Source organism: Pelmatolapia mariae, linkage group LG18 (genome assembly GCF_036321145.2).
Source record: "Pelmatolapia mariae isolate MD_Pm_ZW linkage group LG18, Pm_UMD_F_2, whole genome shotgun sequence".
Classification (NCBI taxonomy): Eukaryota; Metazoa; Chordata; class Actinopteri; order Cichliformes; family Cichlidae; genus Pelmatolapia; species Pelmatolapia mariae.
The window spans coordinates 17,940,593-17,960,692 of record NC_086243.1 but is presented as its reverse complement, the minus strand read 5'-3'; the positions used below and the strand labels follow the sequence as shown (position 1 = coordinate 17,960,692).

At 39.5% G+C, this 20,100-nt stretch overlaps 1 protein-coding gene across 1 annotated transcript in view; it reads left to right on the top strand.

Annotated features, from left to right (window-relative positions):
* Nucleotides 1-2,632: 2,632 nt before the first annotated feature.
* Nucleotides 2,633-20,100, top strand: part of LOC134616484 (solute carrier family 22 member 23-like) — a 37,230-nt gene continuing 19,762 nt past the window's right edge. The window contains exons 1-3 of the mRNA XM_063461308.1: nt 2,633-3,462; nt 11,260-11,363; nt 11,464-11,618. Of these exons, the coding sequence (XP_063317378.1) occupies nt 3,028-3,462; nt 11,260-11,363; nt 11,464-11,618 (694 nt within the window). The 5' untranslated portion in view covers nt 2,633-3,027. The remainder of the gene's footprint in view (nt 3,463-11,259; nt 11,364-11,463; nt 11,619-20,100) is intronic.

Genomic DNA, 20,100 nt, shown 5'->3' with positions numbered 1-20,100 from the left:
TATCATGATGGTTCTTTTTGTTTCTGTGAAAGGTTACGCTATGGTTTTGATCAGGATATGCTATCTTATTGGATTGCAGTATTTGAGCACATTAAATGTGGCCTCCGTGAGATTACTTAGTTCTGGAATACTGAGTGCAGTGAAACTGCAGTGATAACATTTTGCAGCTCATGTGTCACTGGTTGGTTTATGGTACAGACACCGACAGACAGAACAGCATCACACCTGTTCATGCAGACACACACACGCAGACTTGAGCTGACTCATATCATCATAAGGGGCGGATCCTGGACACACCTGTATGAGTTGCTAGGGAGTGTAAGCAAGCTTGAATGATAACAAACGGCACCGCAGCAATGATGTGATGGTACAACGGTTGACTGGTTTCTGTTGACTCACAAGCATGCTGGATTACAATCAAAAGCATTGTGTGAATGGAACATTTGGATAGGATACAGAAAATAAACCCTGTGATTAATGATTTATTTTTTTGTTACCTGGTAGACATAGTAGAGTACATAAACAGACAAAAGAGGAAAGGTCCAGATAATGGAGATTTCTAATTCACTCATTAGATGTTGCGCAATACAATGATAATTAATAACAGGCCTTTAATCATGAGAAATATATTTTCCTGTATTTTGGGAGAATTTTACATCTGTATGTAACAGTCAGATGACACCACAAACATTATGAACATATTCATATTTCACCAGCACTGACTTTTCTGTAAAAACAATAAAAAAATAAATACATTTTTGCTTTGGATGTTGCGTGGTTTAAAAATGGTCTGCATACACTACAATGAGAAAACAGCAGTGCTGTCGTTTCAATCTGCCGCCAGGGGACATCAGTGTGCAACAAAAGACAACAAGACACCGCAGCCCATTTGCACCCTTAATCGTCCTTCCATTGCCCTCCAAAAAATGGTCATGCTTCCAACCCACGGTATAATGTATAATGTACAATATGGGTCATATATAAAAGATGTTGGCATGACATCAAGGTTTACCTAAATGTATTTATTATAATTGCTTTATTAATAATCGTTAGGAACTGTACACACCTGAAATAATATTAAAACCAAACTAACTAACTAAGTAATAAATGCCTTATTTGAGAAACGAAGAAAAATACTATTAAAAAAGTTTTAAAAAGATAAAAAAAGAGAGACAAAAATAAATAAATAAAAATACACATGCACTAGCACATAACGGCCAGGAGGGTGAGGCATTGCCAAATGCACATGTGGTGTAGATAAGGAGTCTGCCATCACATGGTCAGATAAATATAGGTTATGAAGATATGAATCGAACCTCCCCGATAATTAACCGAGAAAAAAGTTAAGTTATTTATTCAACATGTCTGTGATGTTGAATTTGTATATTTGGGAGGGGGGGAGAAACTAAGTGACCCAGTAAATGTAGTCTTTAATTTTGTGACTGTTGGCCCTGATTATAATTATCATAGTGAGTTATAAACATGTCTTAAAGGTAAAAAAATTGGATTTACTCAAGATTTCACTGAGTAAAATGGTTGCTATTTAATGTGGTGATGCTTACTAGTGATTACTGCAAAAACGTTTCTAAGCTGTAGTCCATGTTTTGATTAAACATCTTAAAAGCAAAGTAATCATCCATCTGGGGTTCTGGGGTGATGTTAGGTTGATATACGGCGCTAAAAAAAATCTGGAACACAATCCTGAGCTGCTGGAGGTGGCCAAATCATTTATACAATTTAATAACCTCAAATCTGGTGGTGAAAAATCTATAATTACTTTCACTACTTTAAGAAGAAAAAAATCAAAATCTTTTATCAGTACCATATGAGCATTTTTTAAGTACACTTGAACAGACCAATTTATATCTTCGTTATAAACATACCACACAGGGAATCAGGGGCTGCCTGTGTTTAGAAGAAAACCTATGTGAGTTTTTAATTACAATAAGACAGCAGTTTGTGGTCATCGTCCCAAGCTTCTAAATAAACTTTATTATGGGCTACAGTTCAGTCTTAGACAAGGTAAATTATTGATTCCCCCGTCTCTCTTGGAGTCAGGCTACAGTTAAATAGGAGAAAACGAACTCCGTTTACTTTCAGTTTGAAAGCAAATTAAAACCTGCTCCCACTCACTTAATTGTCCTGAGTCATCAGTTAAAAATCAGCCCACTAATTGGTCATTTTTGTGCACAGCTGAAGCACTACGACTTCTTATTGCGCGTAATATTGTTTGCTCAAATTGCTGGCAGGCACAGTTGTTTTGTTTGCTGGAAATATAGGCGGGGACAACACTACAGTCCCTCCCCCTTCCCATTACAGAACATAATCTTACCTGTTGTTGATGTTTTAAATCTGAGAATATGTGGTTTTTATCTATGGTTTACGCTTAGACTACTTTATTATACTCAATCCTTAAATTATAGAAATATATAAATAGGCTACAAAGAACACCGAGACAGCAATGTGACCATTTATCAAAAATATATAGCATCACTCAGACAAACTTTGTACTAATTCCTTTTTTTTCTTTATGCAGGGCCTATTTTAACCTATGTGATTACATTACTGTTCATTGTCTGACTGCAAGAGAAAGTGGTAGTTACCATTGGTTACAAGTGGCCACGTTAGGTTAAAGTGATTAGCCACATCCTCCATGGGCAGGTGCGTTACCTGTGGATTCCCCAGGAAGCAATTCTTTCGCTCTGGTGCTACAGCTCACCTACACAAACAGAATCAGCCGACAGAAAAGAGCGTGGGATAGTTTATGTCGTCGTTTCTCAATTCATCGCAATCCGCCTTTTGTTTCAGGACGCGTGTCTGCAGTCAGTCCCGCACGGGTTTTGGTGTCAGACGGAGGGAAGTGCTTCCTGATAATAAGGAGGTGCGTCTTATTTCCATTCCAGTGATTGACTGCGCACGGCTTTCACCGCCGGAACTGGAGGTATTGACGCATTGTGGAGTCGACAGGGGGTAGCACTGCAACCCCGGCTTCGCTACACAACGGAGGCATCTGTAGGGGAAACCGCGATGGCCGTGGTGCAGCTCGAAACGGGGGACCATCAACCTGAGAACGGCTTCGTGTCACCCGAAACCACGTCGCCGGATCTGCTGACACGCATCGACAGCTCTGTTCTGCCATTTCTAGGTGGATTTGGGAAGTACCAGAAACAGCTGATTGTGCTGACATGGATTCCGGCGTTATTTATTGGATTCAGTCAGTTCTCTGATAATTTCCTCCTCGCCCAGCCAAACAGCACATGTATCCAGTCTTTGGCAAATCTGACTAACCATAGTACAGCTCATTCCTCGCTGTTAGGCAGCCCAAAAAACATCAGTGAGCGACCGGATCCAATTTATGTCAATGGAAGTTCCACAAACAACATCACGACCAGCATGTCGTGTAACAACAATGAGTGGACATTCGAGCTGCACACAGGACTTAAGGAAAATGTGGTTACTAAGGTAAGCTATCCATCTTGAGGATAGGGTGGGGAGTCCTTTGTATAATTTGTTATGCATCCTAATAATAGGGTCGATATTACATTAGTAAGATGCGCGTATTAACACTGCAGTTACAGTGAAAAAACAAAACAGTTCGCCTTAAACGGCCACGTTAAAATTCCGTCTGATTGTGTTCTGAAAGCACCTCGGTAGTGGTTGTGGTTATGCCTCCATTGTTGCAGTCTTCTCTCCACTTTGGGGCGTCTAGCACCGTCATCTCCAGTGCGGATTTACACAGCCACGAATTGGCTCACGTTGGACCTAAAAGTAGTAGGATTCAGGTGAGGGCATGCATGATGCTGACAGTGAGTCATCGCACCATCTGACACAATAGGTGACCTGTCACAGAAACAAGCCACCATTGGCACATGGGGCAAACTGCCAGGGCTAGTGGAATTTGCCGGTTGTCGTAATGGATATAATAGACAGGGAGCATTTGATTTGGAGCAAAGGTCATTACTGTACTCTCTGGAATAATGCAACCCCATCCCTGATCAAACATCACCCGGCCCATCGCTGTCCTAACCAAACAGCAGTAAGATAATCTTATGGCTCTCATATTGGACACTTCCAGGTTGTTTGTGACTCAGGATTGAGGCCTTTGCATTCCAGTATCTGTGCCTGCAGTCTTTGTAGTTGGACTGTGAGCTGCAGGAGGAACACTTTTATATCTCCTTTTGCCAGTCCGCTTGTCTCCAGCTGCAGATGCTGCATGTGCATATGAGGATACAAACATTTTTATTTTTGTACAAGAAAAAAGAAGAGCAGACCTGACATTATTGGAAATATGCAAAAATAATACTTATTAATTCTTAGAACAAGGTGCAATTAAATCTTAGAAATAATCTAAATGTTGTATAATCAGTTTGTTTAAAACCTTTAATATCCACTCTTGCTGTCACACACACACTCAGTTGAAGAGCACAGCAATTCACATTCTAGCCGGCAGCTGCTGTACCTTTTGAAGGGTTTTTAAAAAAGGATGAGCTTGGAAGCTTCACTGCTCGCCTCCATTGTGGTGTCTGCTTATCACTGATAATGTCCCTTATTAAAATAAAGCAAATAAAATGCAGCTGTGGCATTTTAATTTAGCTGTGGGAGCTGGGGCAGTTGAAATCTTGATTTCATTTGCTGTCCACAGGGTAATTTGAGGGCCGGGGCTGCATAAAAGGCCAGCGTGATAAACTGTTCTCATGCACTAGGGGATTCTCACAAGTGCAGCTGAATATAAAGTCATACGTGAAAGAATTTGACTGGGTGGATGCAAATTACTAATAATCAGAACATTTCAGTTTCCCTGTGGCTAAAGCTGAAAACAGGTTTCCCATATGAAGGCTGATGATTTGAAAACAGTCATTGCTCTCTGCTCACGCTGCTGTTGTAACTTTGTACATGCTAAGATTTGTGTTGCCTTTGAACACATACTGAGATATTTCATGTTGACACTACCACCTCTGCAGATCAGTAACGGGCCTGGACAGTTGCTAAAAGTGTCTGGCAATGCTCGTCTTCTCTAACTCCTGGCTGTCCACATTCAGACAAGGTCACGGTGAGGAGAAGCTGAATCGAATGGCACGCTGTCAAAATCCGAAATTAAAGCAAAAATATCTCTTGTACTTGTACTTGTCATTTTCTTTTTCTATTTTGACACTGTCCCTCAGTCTTCCAAGCCTCCTTTTTTGCTCCCCTACCATAGAACACAAACTATAGAATGTGGCACTCGAATAGGAAGTGATGACTTGGCTTTTATTCCTGTGTTTGGATTGCCACAGAAAAACTGCACATGCCTGGGTCTCAGCTATCCATGACACACTATCCCTAAAAAGCAGAGCAGAGTGCCAATTCTGACGAAATGCCTTAGTGTCTCTTACACACTGTCTGAAGACAATCTAACCCCACACTGCTCTGCACGAGGTCAGCACTTAAATACTTGTAGATATTCTAACTCTGTGCCATTTTTCCGAATTTGACACGTGATGAGGTGCCACTGCTCACACAGTGCTTTCTCAGGGTGACACAGAAAGAAGGCAGCGGTGAAAGATCCAAAGTGGTTAATGTGGAGACCCATCCTAATTGAGTCAAAGCTCTCCTCAGGGTCCTTCTTAATTGAACTGAGCCTTTGAAATCAGAATATACCATTACTCAGACACAGTCTCTGTGCAACCTACCCTACTCATCTTGCTTTGGGATGGGCAGCAGCTGCACATACTGCCTGAAATAGTGGCCTGAGAACCTCTTCAAATGACAGATTAACCTCTCTAACTCATGCTTTATCAATTTGGTTGTTGTATGATAATCGGATGCACCGAGCAGTAAAGGACTGTTGATGATGTAATATTTACATGATGGATTCTCCTCTTGGGAATTGGACTATCATGACACTTTAAAAAAGAATTACTTTTTCGTTGTCAAAAAGATAAAACAAAACAAAAAAAAAGATGAAGTATCTCCTGATGTGTCTCTAAATTGCACTGCATTGCATTGTAAACCAGTTGTGTATTCCTCGCACTGAAATCAACAAGAAATGGCATTTTTAAATAATAAATGACCTAAATGATTAAATAAAGAACTGCTAATTGCTGAGCTGAAATGGTTAGCCAGTTAATCAGTTAGTTAATTGGAGCCCCGCGCTTTATTTAATAATTGAGAAATATAATTGAGAACATTGGAATAACTGTTAGGAGCAGACGGATTGATTAACCAATCAAACAACTGTTTAGCTGTGCCCGTACTGCACTCATACAACTGTGCCATCTTCATGTTGTTCTTCTGGTAGTCTAGGTTAGGTTCTTATGTGATAAGGACGATATGTTTTAAAAGCCTTGGTGGGTACACCCAGACATGGTATCTCTAGCTCGAGGCTGCACACCCATAGATCTGAAAGATGATACTGTAGCTGAACACCCATGCAGGCCCCTCTGCTCTGTGTCCCTTCATGCTGTTTACCCAGCTGGTTGGCTCCTTCCACAGACTCTGGATCAGTGCGGGACACTTTGAAATAGCCTCAGCTGTCGAAAGGCGACGACCCCACTGCAGATACCCAGTCAGCACACAATGACAACCTCTCACAGTGTCAGCTGGGAGGAAAGATGCTTGTGTGACCAGATGATAAAACTCTGCTGAGGCGCTGTGTGTGTGACAAGAATGTGTGCTGTGCCGCTCTTTTCTGATAAGTGCTGTTTTGGAACAGGGAGGGGTGAAAGCTGTGACCCTTTGCTATGGTTTAAGTTTGTGTTTTCTAAGGATGGTGTGATGGAATTTGGGTAATAGGAGTAATGGCTTTTCAATACATATGAAGTCTGACTGTTGACAGATATATGTAGTTGTGCTAACTATCAACAACAGGAGGGCATGAATAATACATGGACAGGCAAAGGTTTGTTGTTTCACAAGCTGTCACTGTTGATCACAGTAAAATAACACTGCCATCAGCCAACTTGTCAAACATGGTACAGTATCTTATGTAATGTTTAGCATAGCCTGCATCTGAAACATGGTCACACTGATAATTTGACATCAGATTCAGTCCCTAAGGCTGCAGATCCAGCATCACATGTGTAATGTTCCCTTTTTTGACTTCTTTTACCCCATATTTTCAGTGTGTTATGGGACGCATACTATAGGTCTATGTTTTTCCAAGAATTCACCCTCCTTATACAATAGTTTGTTATATCCTCACCCAGCTACCATCACAATATAGGGTTTCACCCCTCCAGCGGTGGTAAAACTTGCACTTGGAAGCAGACAGAGTCAGATAACCTCAGTGATGGTCTGTTGCTAGGCAGTAACTATGCAGCAGTCTCTCCCTGTGTTTTCTGCTGTCTCCTCACAACTGCTTTTGAGCATTTCTTTCCCTCTCTCTGTCTCTCTCTCTCTGTCTCTTTCTATCTAGTTATCTTTTGCATAAATGTGTTCCCTGCTTTATTTTTTTGCTTCTCCCTCCATATCTTTGTATGTTCTGTGGTTACATTGTACAATTATGCCTCCTTCCCCCTGTGCTTGCCTTCATCTCTCTCCCTACCTCCCTCCCTTGTGGCCTGCTCCCTCTCCTTTGAAACCCCCACCCACCACTGTGTAGTTCAGCGAGTGCAAAAATGTGCAGCTGTGGTTGAGCATCTTCATCTCAATGGACTCGATGGTCTAGACTGATCACTGGTGGTCGTTCTTTTGAAAGAGATCAACAGATTTCCTTGAGATTTTGACTGATTTGATCTTAGCCCTTTCATGGTTTGCATCTTATCTCAGCTAAGTGATTCGTGTGTACCTAAGCAGTCTCTGTCACTGACCTCTATTCATTACTCACAAAATGAGCAAGACAATAGCAAGGAAACAAGTGACAAATCAAACCTGACAAAAAGCATGGATCTGACTCAAGGTGATGATGAATCTAAATTTTAGAGATGCTGTTTTTCTGTTATGGCTTAAATATTTGTCATTCCATGTCTCCCTGTCTTTTCTAAAAACCGTATGCCCAGTAATGGCTGTTGCACAGATAAAAAACCAGGTTTTAGTCAAAGTTTGAAACAGAGTTAAATGATCTAGAAGTAACCTTAATAACAGCTGGTCAAGCCTTCTACTGTAGAAAGGTCCTTTATGAACACAGGATACAGTGACACATACTTTATGAAAGGAAGGCAGATAATACGGTCCAACAATTCAAAGAGACGTGTTAGCTGACTCTCCCTGGGAACAAGCATGTAATACAACTGATAAGTGACAGAAGCCATCATGCAAATTACACCCGTGTTTTCCTGCTTCTGCTATAGCGTGTTAAAATGCAGATATTTTTGACATTCAGCAGTTTTTTTTTAATTCACATGCAAAATAAATGGGCAAAATAGGAACTCCACAGTGTGTGAACTGTTGAATTTTTTTTCTTTACAATAAATCTACAGATACATTATGAATGTTTTTATATGCGCCTATAAATTTGTTGCCTTGTGTGAAGTACTTGCAGTGAGTCTTTAGAAAAATGCTGTATAAATAAAGATAATTTGTTATATTGAAATGATCCAAGTGGTTGTTGTGTAACTCTGTCTGCAGTGGTTACTTCCTCATGTTGAGTGCTGCTCTATTACCAACCTTTAAAATGATCCCTGATTCATTTTTAGGCTGACTTTGTCCGAATAAAGGCAATGGTTAAAGTAAAAATATGAGCAGATAGCAGGGTGAGCTTATTTATTAGTCAGTCCATTTCCTGACTAGTAAGTTATATTCTTTTTGTAAATTCCATTTTTTATAATTTTTTTTATTTTTTTAACTAACATTCATATTCTAGACTGGGTTGATCACTTTTATAAAGGTTGCATAAAACAGCATGGTATATTAAAAGCATAGAGCAAAGTATGTAACCCCGCTTTTTGTAGTTTGTAGGATTCTCTTTTCCAAAACTTTTAATTACCGTTAAAGTTAATGAAGGCTTTGAAATAAAGCACATTAATGATACCGAGCAATCAAAATGCACCACAGACAGTTTAACTGCTTTTAACACTCGTAAGACATTGCTGCTTTGTCTGTGACGTGTGACTTGGGGAATGCTGATGTTCGTGTTTTATAACACTGGTCATCTGTCTGTGGTCGCCTACATATGTCAGTTCTGCTCAGTCACCAGTCTTCCAGCTCTGCTGATACATGTCGTCATAGTGTGTTTTACTGTAGATTGAAATGTGAGTTTTATTTTGGTAGTCTCTCCAGCTTCCAGTTTCTGTTTTTTATAGTCTTTGCTGTCTTGTGGTTGCGCAAAAGAAACTTGTTTTCTCCTCTGCGTCTTTCTGTGTCTGACATCGATACTGAAACCATGCATGAGTGGCATGTGTGAGTCATGTGACTGCTTGGTGGCTCTGTGTAATTCCTGGGGCATTCCATTTTGAGCACGTCACTATGGTAGAGTTTACGATAGGTTATGACCCTTCAGAAACAACCCAAATACAAAAGTAAAAGAAACAAAGAGCCTTTTGCTAATTTCACTTTGTACTTGAGCGTATGGTAGACTTGCTACATACATAGACTTGCTTGAGCCAACCTTTATGTAAATTTGAAAAAAAGAAGCCCCTCCCCCCATCAAAACTACTACTGCTACAGCAGATGATCTGAAAGTAATGTCCTTCAGAAATCTAAAAAATAGAAAAAACTGCTAAGACCTGACACAGGACCTGGGAGATGCATCTAATCCTTCAGCTGGGCCGTATACTCTTCACTAATGCTTTATCATAAATGGTCTCAGTGGCTGCAGTGGCTATGAAGAAGCCATTCTTAAAGAAGCGAAACTGGGGAAAAAGGCTGTGATATGCCAAATTACACAAGAAGTGGGGCTGTATTTCAGCCAGTGGTGTTGGGGATCTTGTCAAAACTTGTACAGAAAAACATACAATGTAACACTACCACTCATGGATTGGCCTCCCCAGAACCTCAACATTATTGAAGCGGTTGCAAATTATCATCACAGAAAATGAAACAAAAGGCAGCCCACATCCATTTGAATGTACTTCAAGCAGCCTGGGGGACTACTCCTGAAGACTGCTTAAAAGAATTTACAAGAAAGCATGCCTAAGACATGATTTAGACTTCAGTGGGAAAGCTACATCATAACTTATAAGGTAACTGGAAACTCCTTTTAACCCTACAACCTAACCTTCCATGTGACCTGACATGCAGCTCCTGAAAAGTATAACTACACGTCGGGATGACACAGGCCACAATGACTGAATGGCTTGGAAGGTTAAGGTGTAGGGTTAAAAGGGGTTTCTGGTTACAACATAAGTTACAATGTAGATTTTTTTTGTGTGGATCTCTAAATCACACTTAAGAGAGTTCAGGCTTTTGAATAAACGCTGTTAAAGAATAAAGATGGGCAGACTAAATAATAACTTTTCATAGATTATACAAATTCAGTTTTTGCCTTTATATACCGCATTTCCACGTATGTTTGCACACACATTAGTACCTTTTTTGTAAATGTGTCAACTTTTACCCCTTCCTCAGATGCATAATTATTACAATGCCAGTGGTAGTCAAAGCTGTAAGTTCAAATCTAAGATGTGTGTGTTGAGTCTGCTTGTCACAACCTAGCACTCTTGCTGGAGAGAAAAAAACAGGGTGTACCTACATGCAGAGACAAGTCTACACCACATCGTTGTCGTATTCTAGGAATCACTTTTTTTTTTTTAGCAGGGATTCAGTCACAAAGTAAAAGTAGAGTTACTGTATTATAGGACACCATCTTGACAGCCTACATAGAAACAAAAATAAATGATGTAATAAGAAAGTGTTTGCTTATGTGGAGTTAACCTTGATTATCGACTTAATTAAGGTTCTCCAACTAATGAAGGAAAACGCCTAATGTGTAATTTATAACATATATATTGCATTGCTTTTGAACCAGGCAGAATGTAATTGAAGAATTTGTGCTTAAATAAGTAATCATAAGTGAACTATAGCGAAATATCACGTTTGGCAAAGTGCTCTGTTTTGGAGTATTGGTGTCTTGTCGGGATTAAATAACAGAAAAAAGATATTGATATTGTGTCAGTGTTGCTATAGACTAAATACCAAGAAGCTCTTCTGTTGCAGGGTATATCCTTCTTACATATCAAATTATGAGTGATGATATTTGTCAATGAATTAGACAAACTTGGAGGTGAATGTTAATCAAGAGATAAAAATGCAGCATACTCAAAAGATAATATTGATCTTTGTCCTCCACATTATCTACACAGCATCATTTTCTTGAAACTAATACCTGTTTATTTGTCTCTACAGTGGAGTCTGATGGGTGACTCAGCATGGAAAGTCCATATTGCAAAGTTTTCTCTGTTGGTTGGATCCATCTTTGGATATCTGGTGTTTGGAATATTAGCTGACTGGTAAGACTTTCGCACCATCCTTAATTGAAAGATCATGCAAACCTTAAAGGTGTTTTATGCTTATTACAAGTGTCATTTTTGCTCTTACCTTATTCTGTAGGTTTGGCCGCCACCCAGTGCTGATCATATCAGTACTGTTCATGTTGGTGTTTGGTTTTACTGTGGCCTTTTCTAGGAACGTCCCCATGTTCAGCACCTTGCGTTTCTTTGAGGGCTTCTGCCTGGCAGGAATCACCCTTTCTCTCTACGTCCTTAGTAAGTAATTCAGTCACTCCCTACTAAAAGTCCCAAGGGTTCCTTTGTCAAACACCTTATATCCTCAGGTAGTTGCTAAGGTTGTTTGTTCATTATATGAAAGAAAACAATGGAAGGTTTCCTAGAAAAACACAATAACAGTTTTGTTACATGAAACGGCAGCTTTTCAATTCAATTCGGTTTTATTTATATAGCACAAAATCACAACAAAAGTCACCCCAAGCTTTACAGTGTCAAGTAAAGACCCTACAATAATACAGAGAGAGCAGAGAAACCCCAACAATCAGATGACCCCCTATCAGCAAGCGCTTTTGCCGACAGTGGGAAGGAGAAACTCTTTTAGTGGAAAGAAATCTCAGGAGAGAAATCTCTCCCTGCAGAAACAGGGTTAGGGAGATGCACTCAGCTGCCTGCCAGTTGGAGGTGAAGGAACAAAGACAGGACAAAAGGCACACTGTGAAAGAGAGCCAGACATTAATAATAATCTATGATTAAATGTAGACTGATATATAAACACATTGTTAGAAAATCTTACCTGTAGGTAGCTTGTTAGTTGGCTAAGTTACACTCTGCTGTGTTATTTGAAAATTTCAACCTCCAAGTTGCTCTTTTTCACAAATTCAACTTCATACAGCTGTTTAAATATTCATATGATGGTTATACACAGTCATAAAGAACTAAGTACACATCATGAATCAGTATCTTGTACGGCCACCTTTAGGAGCAATAACTTGAAGTAATTGATTTCTGCATGACTTAATCAGTCTCTCACTTGCTTGTGGAGGAATTTTGTCTCACTGTATTGCTTCATTTCTTTGAGGTTTGTAGGCATTCAATTATGCACAGCTCTCCTGATGTTCTGCCACAACATTTCTTGCAGGATGAGGCCTGGACTTGAGTGGGCCATTGATTGCAACACCTTAATTCTTTTTTTGTTTGTTTGTAGAAAATCTGCAGATTTTAGGCTGTGTTTGGGACCTTAGGCCCTCATTTGCTAAAAGTATTTACACAAAAATCTGTGCATAATTTGCAGGTACAGAAGTGTCACACAAAAATCTGTGATTTACCAGAATTTTCTTACCCAAGTTTATTTGTTAGTACTAGTAGTAGGTAAATTAGAACAAATTCAGGCTGAATACTATTACTACTACTGCTACTATTGTTACTACTATTAATGCTACTAATAATAATATGATTGCTACCTTATGGTCATTATTTATAATTTTCAAAAACACCATAAGCCACAAAATACTTGGAATCCACCATTTTAAAAAAACAGGGTTTAACCCTTTGATTTAAATATATTACATTATTTTCCTATATCATCTTATCAACAATGACTTCTACCATTGTTGGATGTCATCAGGTAGTCAAGGCTAACCAAGTGACTGCTGATTTATTTATTTTTTTTCTTATTTGATGCCCCAACTTTTTTTCCCCACTTAGGCCACATTGAATGTCTTAGGCCAAAAGTCATTTCAAAGTCCGTTATTTAAGCCTGAGGCTCACTTTTTTTCCATGGGAGTGATGACTCTCTGGAACGCTGTGCCTTTTCTGCCTTCCTAAACACCTTCCTTATAGAGAAATTTGAGTGTGGCAGTTGGTATGCAGATTGCACCAGGCTGTTGGTCTGGAGTGATTCTGATTTACTAACATACACACAGTGGTAAGAAAGAAAATAGGTTGGTGCGCATGCTTCATAAATCTGACAGTAATTTATTTTGTACGCACGTATTTTTGGCTAAGGGTAAGAATGTTTCCACACACATATTGGTAAATGAGGAGCGTTGTCCTGTTGCGTTACTCAGTTTTGGTCAAGGTTTAGATGTCAGGCATTTGACTCTAGATTACTTTGGTAAACAGAAGAGTTCATGGTCAGCCTAATGACTGCAGGGTGCACAGGTCCTATGGCTGCAAAAAAATGCCAATTCATCACCCCTCCACCACCGTGCTTGACAGTCAGTATGAGGTCTTGAGGTCTGATATCTTTTGTTTGCTTTTCACCAAACATGGCGGTGTGCGTCATGGCCAAACACTGGCGTCTTTAGTCTCATCTGTCCAAAGGACATTATTCCAGACATTTTATGGTTCGTTCAGATGCAACAAGTCTGTATAATCTGGTATGTAGCTCAGGTTCCACAGACCTTTTGCAAGTTTTCTGAGCAGTGCACAGTCTTCGGGTACAATTCCAGGGAAGACTGTGGCATTGTGTTAACACTTATCTGAATACCCCATACCAGTGAATTGCCCAAACCTGAGCTTTCATTGAAGTGGTCACACTTATTAATGCTGCTAATCAAGTGGGCTTGATTAGCAGCATCTGGCTGCTTGCTGCGTACCCTCTTAATTCCTATGGAAGCAGTAAGGGTGTACTTGATTTTTTCACATGACTGTGTAGTCCTTTCTGGAGTACTTTCTTTTTCATGTGACTGTAGCTAAGTAATGTTAATGGAAATAGGTTTAAGCTAACAGCTTTCTGAAAGAGCTCGTAATTTTATAAGAGTGTTGCTTTGAAAAGAGTCTGCTGATTAAAAGTGCTTTTTGACTGGACTGGAATTAAACTTCTGTAAATCATGTTAAGGGCACGACCCAGTGCCATCACCATACTTAATTAAATGTGCTACAAAGATAATTTTTTTTACAGTGTGTACCTGGATTTGAACTTTTACTAGGTGCCAAGTTACTTAACTGCTCATGCTAATGCTTACTGCATATGAAAACCAGTGTATTCATAGTAATTGCTTTGTTTTTGTCTTTTAATAATGATAAACTAAAAACATTCATGTAAAAAAGCAGTAGACCACTTAACAGTTATTCACAGAGTCCAATGCAAGAACTGCTTGTTAACAAATCAAAATCTTCCCTTTCATTCCACTGTTCATTCCTAAATAATATATTGGCTACTTGTTGGTCTTGGTGGTTTAGTTAAACTGGTTTGTTTTCGGTTTGGCTGCTTGCAGAGGAAGTAAGAGCCAGTTTGTTTACACATCACGATCAGAGTTCCTTGTTGATACTGTGCGAATCAGGTGTATTAGTCTATATACGTCATACAAATACGTGTTTGCTTCTGTGTCTCTGTCTATCTGTTCCCTCTTTATTTTGTAAAGTGCAACACTGTCACTGTTTTTACTAACAAGCTTACATGGTTGTCCCCCCCCCCCAAAAAAAAAAGTTATTCCCTGAAAAGCCTTCAGTTAATCCAAAATGCTTCAGCAAGAGTACTGACAGGGACCTGAAAGAGAGAGCATATTTCTCCTGTATTGGCTTCCCTTCATTGGCTTCCTGTTAAATCCAGAATTGAATTCAAAATCCTGCTCCTCACATACAAGGTCTTAAATAATCAGGCCCCATCTTATCTTAATGACCTTATAGTACCATACCACCCTATTAGAGCACTTCGCTCTCGCACTGCAGGCTTACTTGTTGTTCCTAGAGTATTTAAAAGTAGAATGGGAGGCAGAGCCTTCCGTTTTCAGGCCCCTCTTCTATGGAACCAGCTTCCAGTTTGGATTCGGGAGACAAACACTATCTCTACTTTTAAGATTAGGCTTCAAACTTTCCTTTTTGCTAAAGCATATAGTTAGGGCTGGACCAGGTGACCCTGAGTCTCCCTTAGTTATGCTGCAATAGACGTAGGCTGCCGGGGGATTCCCATGATGCATTGAGTTTTTCCTTTCCAGACACCTTTCTCACTCACTATGTGTTAATAGACCTCTCTGCATTGAATCATATCTGTTATAAATCTCTTTCTCTCTTCCACATTATGTCTTTATCCTGTTTTCCTTCTCTCATCCCAATCGGTCGCAGCAGATTTGCCGGTGGTATCTTCCTGTTAAAAGGGAGTTTTTCCTTCCCACTGTCGCCAAAGTGCTTGCTCATAGGGGGTCATATGATTGTTGGGTTTTTCTCTACGTATCTATTATTGTAGGATCTACTGTACAATATAAAGCGCCTTGAGGCAACTGTTGTTGTGGTTTGGCGCTATATAAATAAAATTGAATTGAATTGAAGGTATTCCACTTTAATACTCGCCTGTAGCTGAGGATAGTGATCAGCTGAAAGAAGAGTAATTATGTTGCACTAACCTATTAACATTTATCAAACTGAATGCCTATGCGGGCGTAAATTCTCATTACTTACAAACTACCAACCTGCTTAGCTCTAAATTGAACTCTTTCATTTTCATTTACGTGAACCACCATTTTTTTCCCCCTTTAATCTTTGTTACTTCTAATCAATAATCTAATAAGGGCAAAAGTGGTTGTCTTCACTACACTTTCCCATCACTGCAGGAAGAGTCTGTAGACACTGTAATATTTCTGGAGATGAATCATCTCTCTTAATGTGACCTTCTATCTGAACGGTAAAGTAATAGTTTGTGAATATGTTGTGCTGTGCTGCATCCTAGTAATTGGCGATGCAGTTGATGAACGTTCTCAGCTCAGCGGTGGATCCTTAAGAGCCTCTTTGGCTGCAGTAATTGACCAGTGCAGAGGCAAGGGAAAAAGGACAAATGAGAGAGAGGGAGCAAGGACGAGATGATGAAGGACGGGGCCCTCAGCGTCCTTGTCATTCTAATTTAATCCACGCTGCATACCTTGAAAAGCTTTACAGCACACCCAGAATGGTGGGACTGCTCCCACTACAAAGGGGTGAGATGGAAAGAGGCAAAGGGGTGGACTTGAACCCATCAAATTTAAATTAACCTGACATTTAGTCATTGTTTTCAACAAGTTTGTGGTTTAATCATCCTCAGCAGAGTGGTTGGAGCCCGGTAAGAGGGAGAGTTTTGGAGTCATCATATTTATTTTTTTATGTTTTTTTTCCCTCTCTCTCTCTTTTCTTTTTTAAATTTTTTTTGTGTTATGTTTGTCATCATTAAACAGACTGCAAAACGGAGAGTCAAACAAAACAAGAACAGTAATTATTGAATAGTTGAGCTAGTCAATTGTAAATAGAAATGGGATCATCTCAAAAGCTTCATTGCAACATTCCAGAACCATTTTAATGAATCGTCTCTAGTCAGAGACCAAGATAACATTTGTTCCCCTGGTTCCAGTGAACACAGAAGTGCATAAAAATTAGTTATACACTTCCTCGTTGAAGTAGCTGTTCTGATCGAGAGAGGAAATTTTTGTTTTTTGCAGAGACGCTATAAGACGTAGCGCACATTCTAAATAACCCACAGCGTAAAATATGCACACAGATTACTGTTAGATGTTTTCCACTTTATTCGCATTCAATACTTTTTCGTATTTGATCTAATATAACTTAACTTTGGCTTAACTTTATTGCAATCTAAATGGTAGTAAAGTGAATAAAGTTGTCATAAACATGCTGTAATTTGATGTGTTCCTTCTCCTTTCTGGGAGGTCTAGTGTTTGCCAATAATATATCAAACATTATATTTAGAGTCTTTATAGCTTTATAGAAAACTAACCCTAGAGGTAGTTGGGTTCATCATAAATCCCCAGGGCCAGGACTGGAGGTGGATAACCCAACCGTTGATGTTGATCCATTTGCATTAACTGTAAACAGAGAATCTTCTCAGTTAACTTGCTTCAGGCTGTCATTAGAATAAAGATTACTAGTTCCTCATTTACATATAAAAATGAGGCAGTTAAACCCAAACAGCAGTCTTACAGTATTATATAATAATCCTTCCATGATGGTGCAGGGTTTCCCATTTCATTCCATACTTATTAAAAACACATTCCTTAGCAAAAAACAACAAATCAGTTTCAGTAGGATTTGTATCTTTCTAACATCGTTATGATTATCCTTTTATACTACAGATCTTTGTAGTCCTGCTGCAGTGTAAGAAGTAATATACTCAGGTTGAGCAGGGATTAGCTGGACAGCTGTATGTTTGATCTTTGTGCAGGTTTTGTGTTGCCATACTGCCGCCCTTATTTCTAATAATGTTCGGCCCCTGTCACGTGATATTTTCCCTGCAGCCACTCTGTATTGACAAAACTGCTCTACAGCTGCTCGAAGAGTAGGAACACAGTCACGCAGCAACATGTTGTTAGAGAGAATCGATCATTTTATTTTGTGGAAAACATGCATTGCCTTCGCAAGAAAGTGTGTCACATATTTAAAAGTTTAGGAAACATTGTAGTCTTGACACTCAGTCATATCACATGCAGCATTGTAAACCACATGACCTTCGTTTGTGGCTTGCTTTGTTTTATCCTGCTTTCAACAGGAAGCCAGAGTCAAATCCCAAGTTCAGCTGTGTTTGCACTGGAGACATTACACTAATCCCCCATTTCTCATCCATCCATGTGCTAGTTTCATTATATGCACCATGGAGAGTGGGAAACATGTGCAATAATTTTGATCTAGAAAATCTTATGATGATTGCAATCTTTCTGTTTAATTTGACTGAAAGTTTTAATCATCTTTATTTAGCTAGTATATGCTGATGGAGTTAATAGAATACAGCTCCTTCCCACCCACCCGTGTATATTATTTCCTTGTGCCTTTGAGGCATCATTCAGGAAATCCATTAGTCTTTGACTTTTGTAAGACTGTGGAGCGACTGATACATATCTTATCTGTAGTGCTAGGGTTCCCAGTCAAACTCCGTCCCACTGCATGGTCCAACATAGCAGATGCAGAGTGACAGCTATATGACTCTTACAAAAGAGACACAATAAATTTAAAAGGAGGATTTTCTGGTTGTGTGGAATAAGACAGGTTGTGGGAAAGGTTGATTAGGCTAAAATAAAATAAACCGATCAAGAAGATTGAGAGATTTGTGGAAGTTGCACAGCTGCTAGAGTAGCATTTTTCACATCTGAAGAGTGCTTGACTAAGAGATAGTGTGATGCAATTACAGCAACACCACAAGTGAAGTGTTTTGTATATTAACATTAGCCTCTTTCATATATCAACCAAGTTGATGCATCTCTCTACTTCACTGATCCGAAGTATAAGAGCACAAAAGAAAGGCCAATGGCTATAGAAAGTCATCTGATGCAGCGCTGCTATTTATACTCCAGTGCTCCATCAGTGTAAGCTAGTCTTTTTAGCATCACGCCACAGGCCTCATTGTGCTTATAGCTTTGCGGTGCTGCTCACTAATGCATTTTTACAGTAAACATCAAACCCCTCCCTTACCCCTGCCACACAGTTTCCAACCCCCGCCCCCCACTTACAAACACGCTTCAGCTAGCTGAGTCATGGTAGCAGACTGCACAGGCTGCTGGGGAATTTTGTGATCAGGTTGAGGGCACAGTGATTCTGATCTAGGGCAGTAGTCCACAGCCCTTATGACTGTGTGAAACATTTATGAGTGAAAGTAAAGTTTCTCTCTGTTACAAAACACTGCCAGATTAAATGTATTTGTATGTATAACTGTGCACACTAGCTCAATGTTTTTCATCTTACTGTTATGGAGGAAGGACTAGTTTGCCTTAAGCTTACCTTGAAGAAGAGTGCTTGCTCACTTTCTGAATCATTTGCATGCCTATTCATGCCATGGGTGTGTGTATAAGAGCCTAGATACCTAAACAGAGAGAGAAATGAAAATTGACGGAGAAAAAAAAAGACAGACGTTTATCTGTTTTCCACGTAGAGCCCATCTGAATATGTTATAGTCTTCATGACTTGTGTGGTTTGGGGATAATGGAGAACTCACAGTTGTTAGCTAGCGCAGCTAACTAGTTTTTAGCGCATTGTTTGTTAGCTTGATGTGCTAGTCCACCTTTTTGTATATTTACAGATTTGCGAACTAAAAACCAGCACAAAGTGTCTGTAAGGGTTTGAGCCACCATACGCTGCCAGAATAAATCTACAAATGCACTACAGCATTGAGTCTCTATCAGAAGAGTGGAAAACCATTGCTCCAGAAAAAGATATCCCCTCATTTTGATGGCGAGTACTGTCAAACACATCAATCCTGAAATCACTGTTCACTCATGTTCACTTCAGCTGGGATCTGGCACCTCCAAAGTCTAGTGTATGAAAATGGTTGCTACCATTTAAAAAATAAATTACTGGTTACAACCTCACCAGATTATGTCAAAAAAAAGAAAAAAAAAAACAATACACACACTTTGCTTGGCTAAGTAGTATATCTTATGTTAAAGTGGGACTTTGACAGAGAAAAATATTATTAAGTCCTGCACTGAAAGAGTATGTTTTTTCCATATTTGCTCTTAGATAAAATGCACACTGCACACATTGTGTTGTCCCAAAAAGACTTGGCTTTTGGTTAGCTATTAATTTCAGCAGCAGTGGTTACTTTGGGGAAAAGGGGTATTGTTTTTATTTGCATCAGTGTGGCAATATTGCTGTTGACATGCCGAGAGACTCGCTGTGTGGATATTGTTTTTACTGTCACATCTTTGGTATATGCACTGGGCTTGTATGTGTAGCTGGTAAGTACACAGGTGCAACTGGAAATTATCTAGATCAGCGGTCCCCAACCTTTTTTGCGCCACGGACCGGTTTATGCCCGACAATATTTTCACGG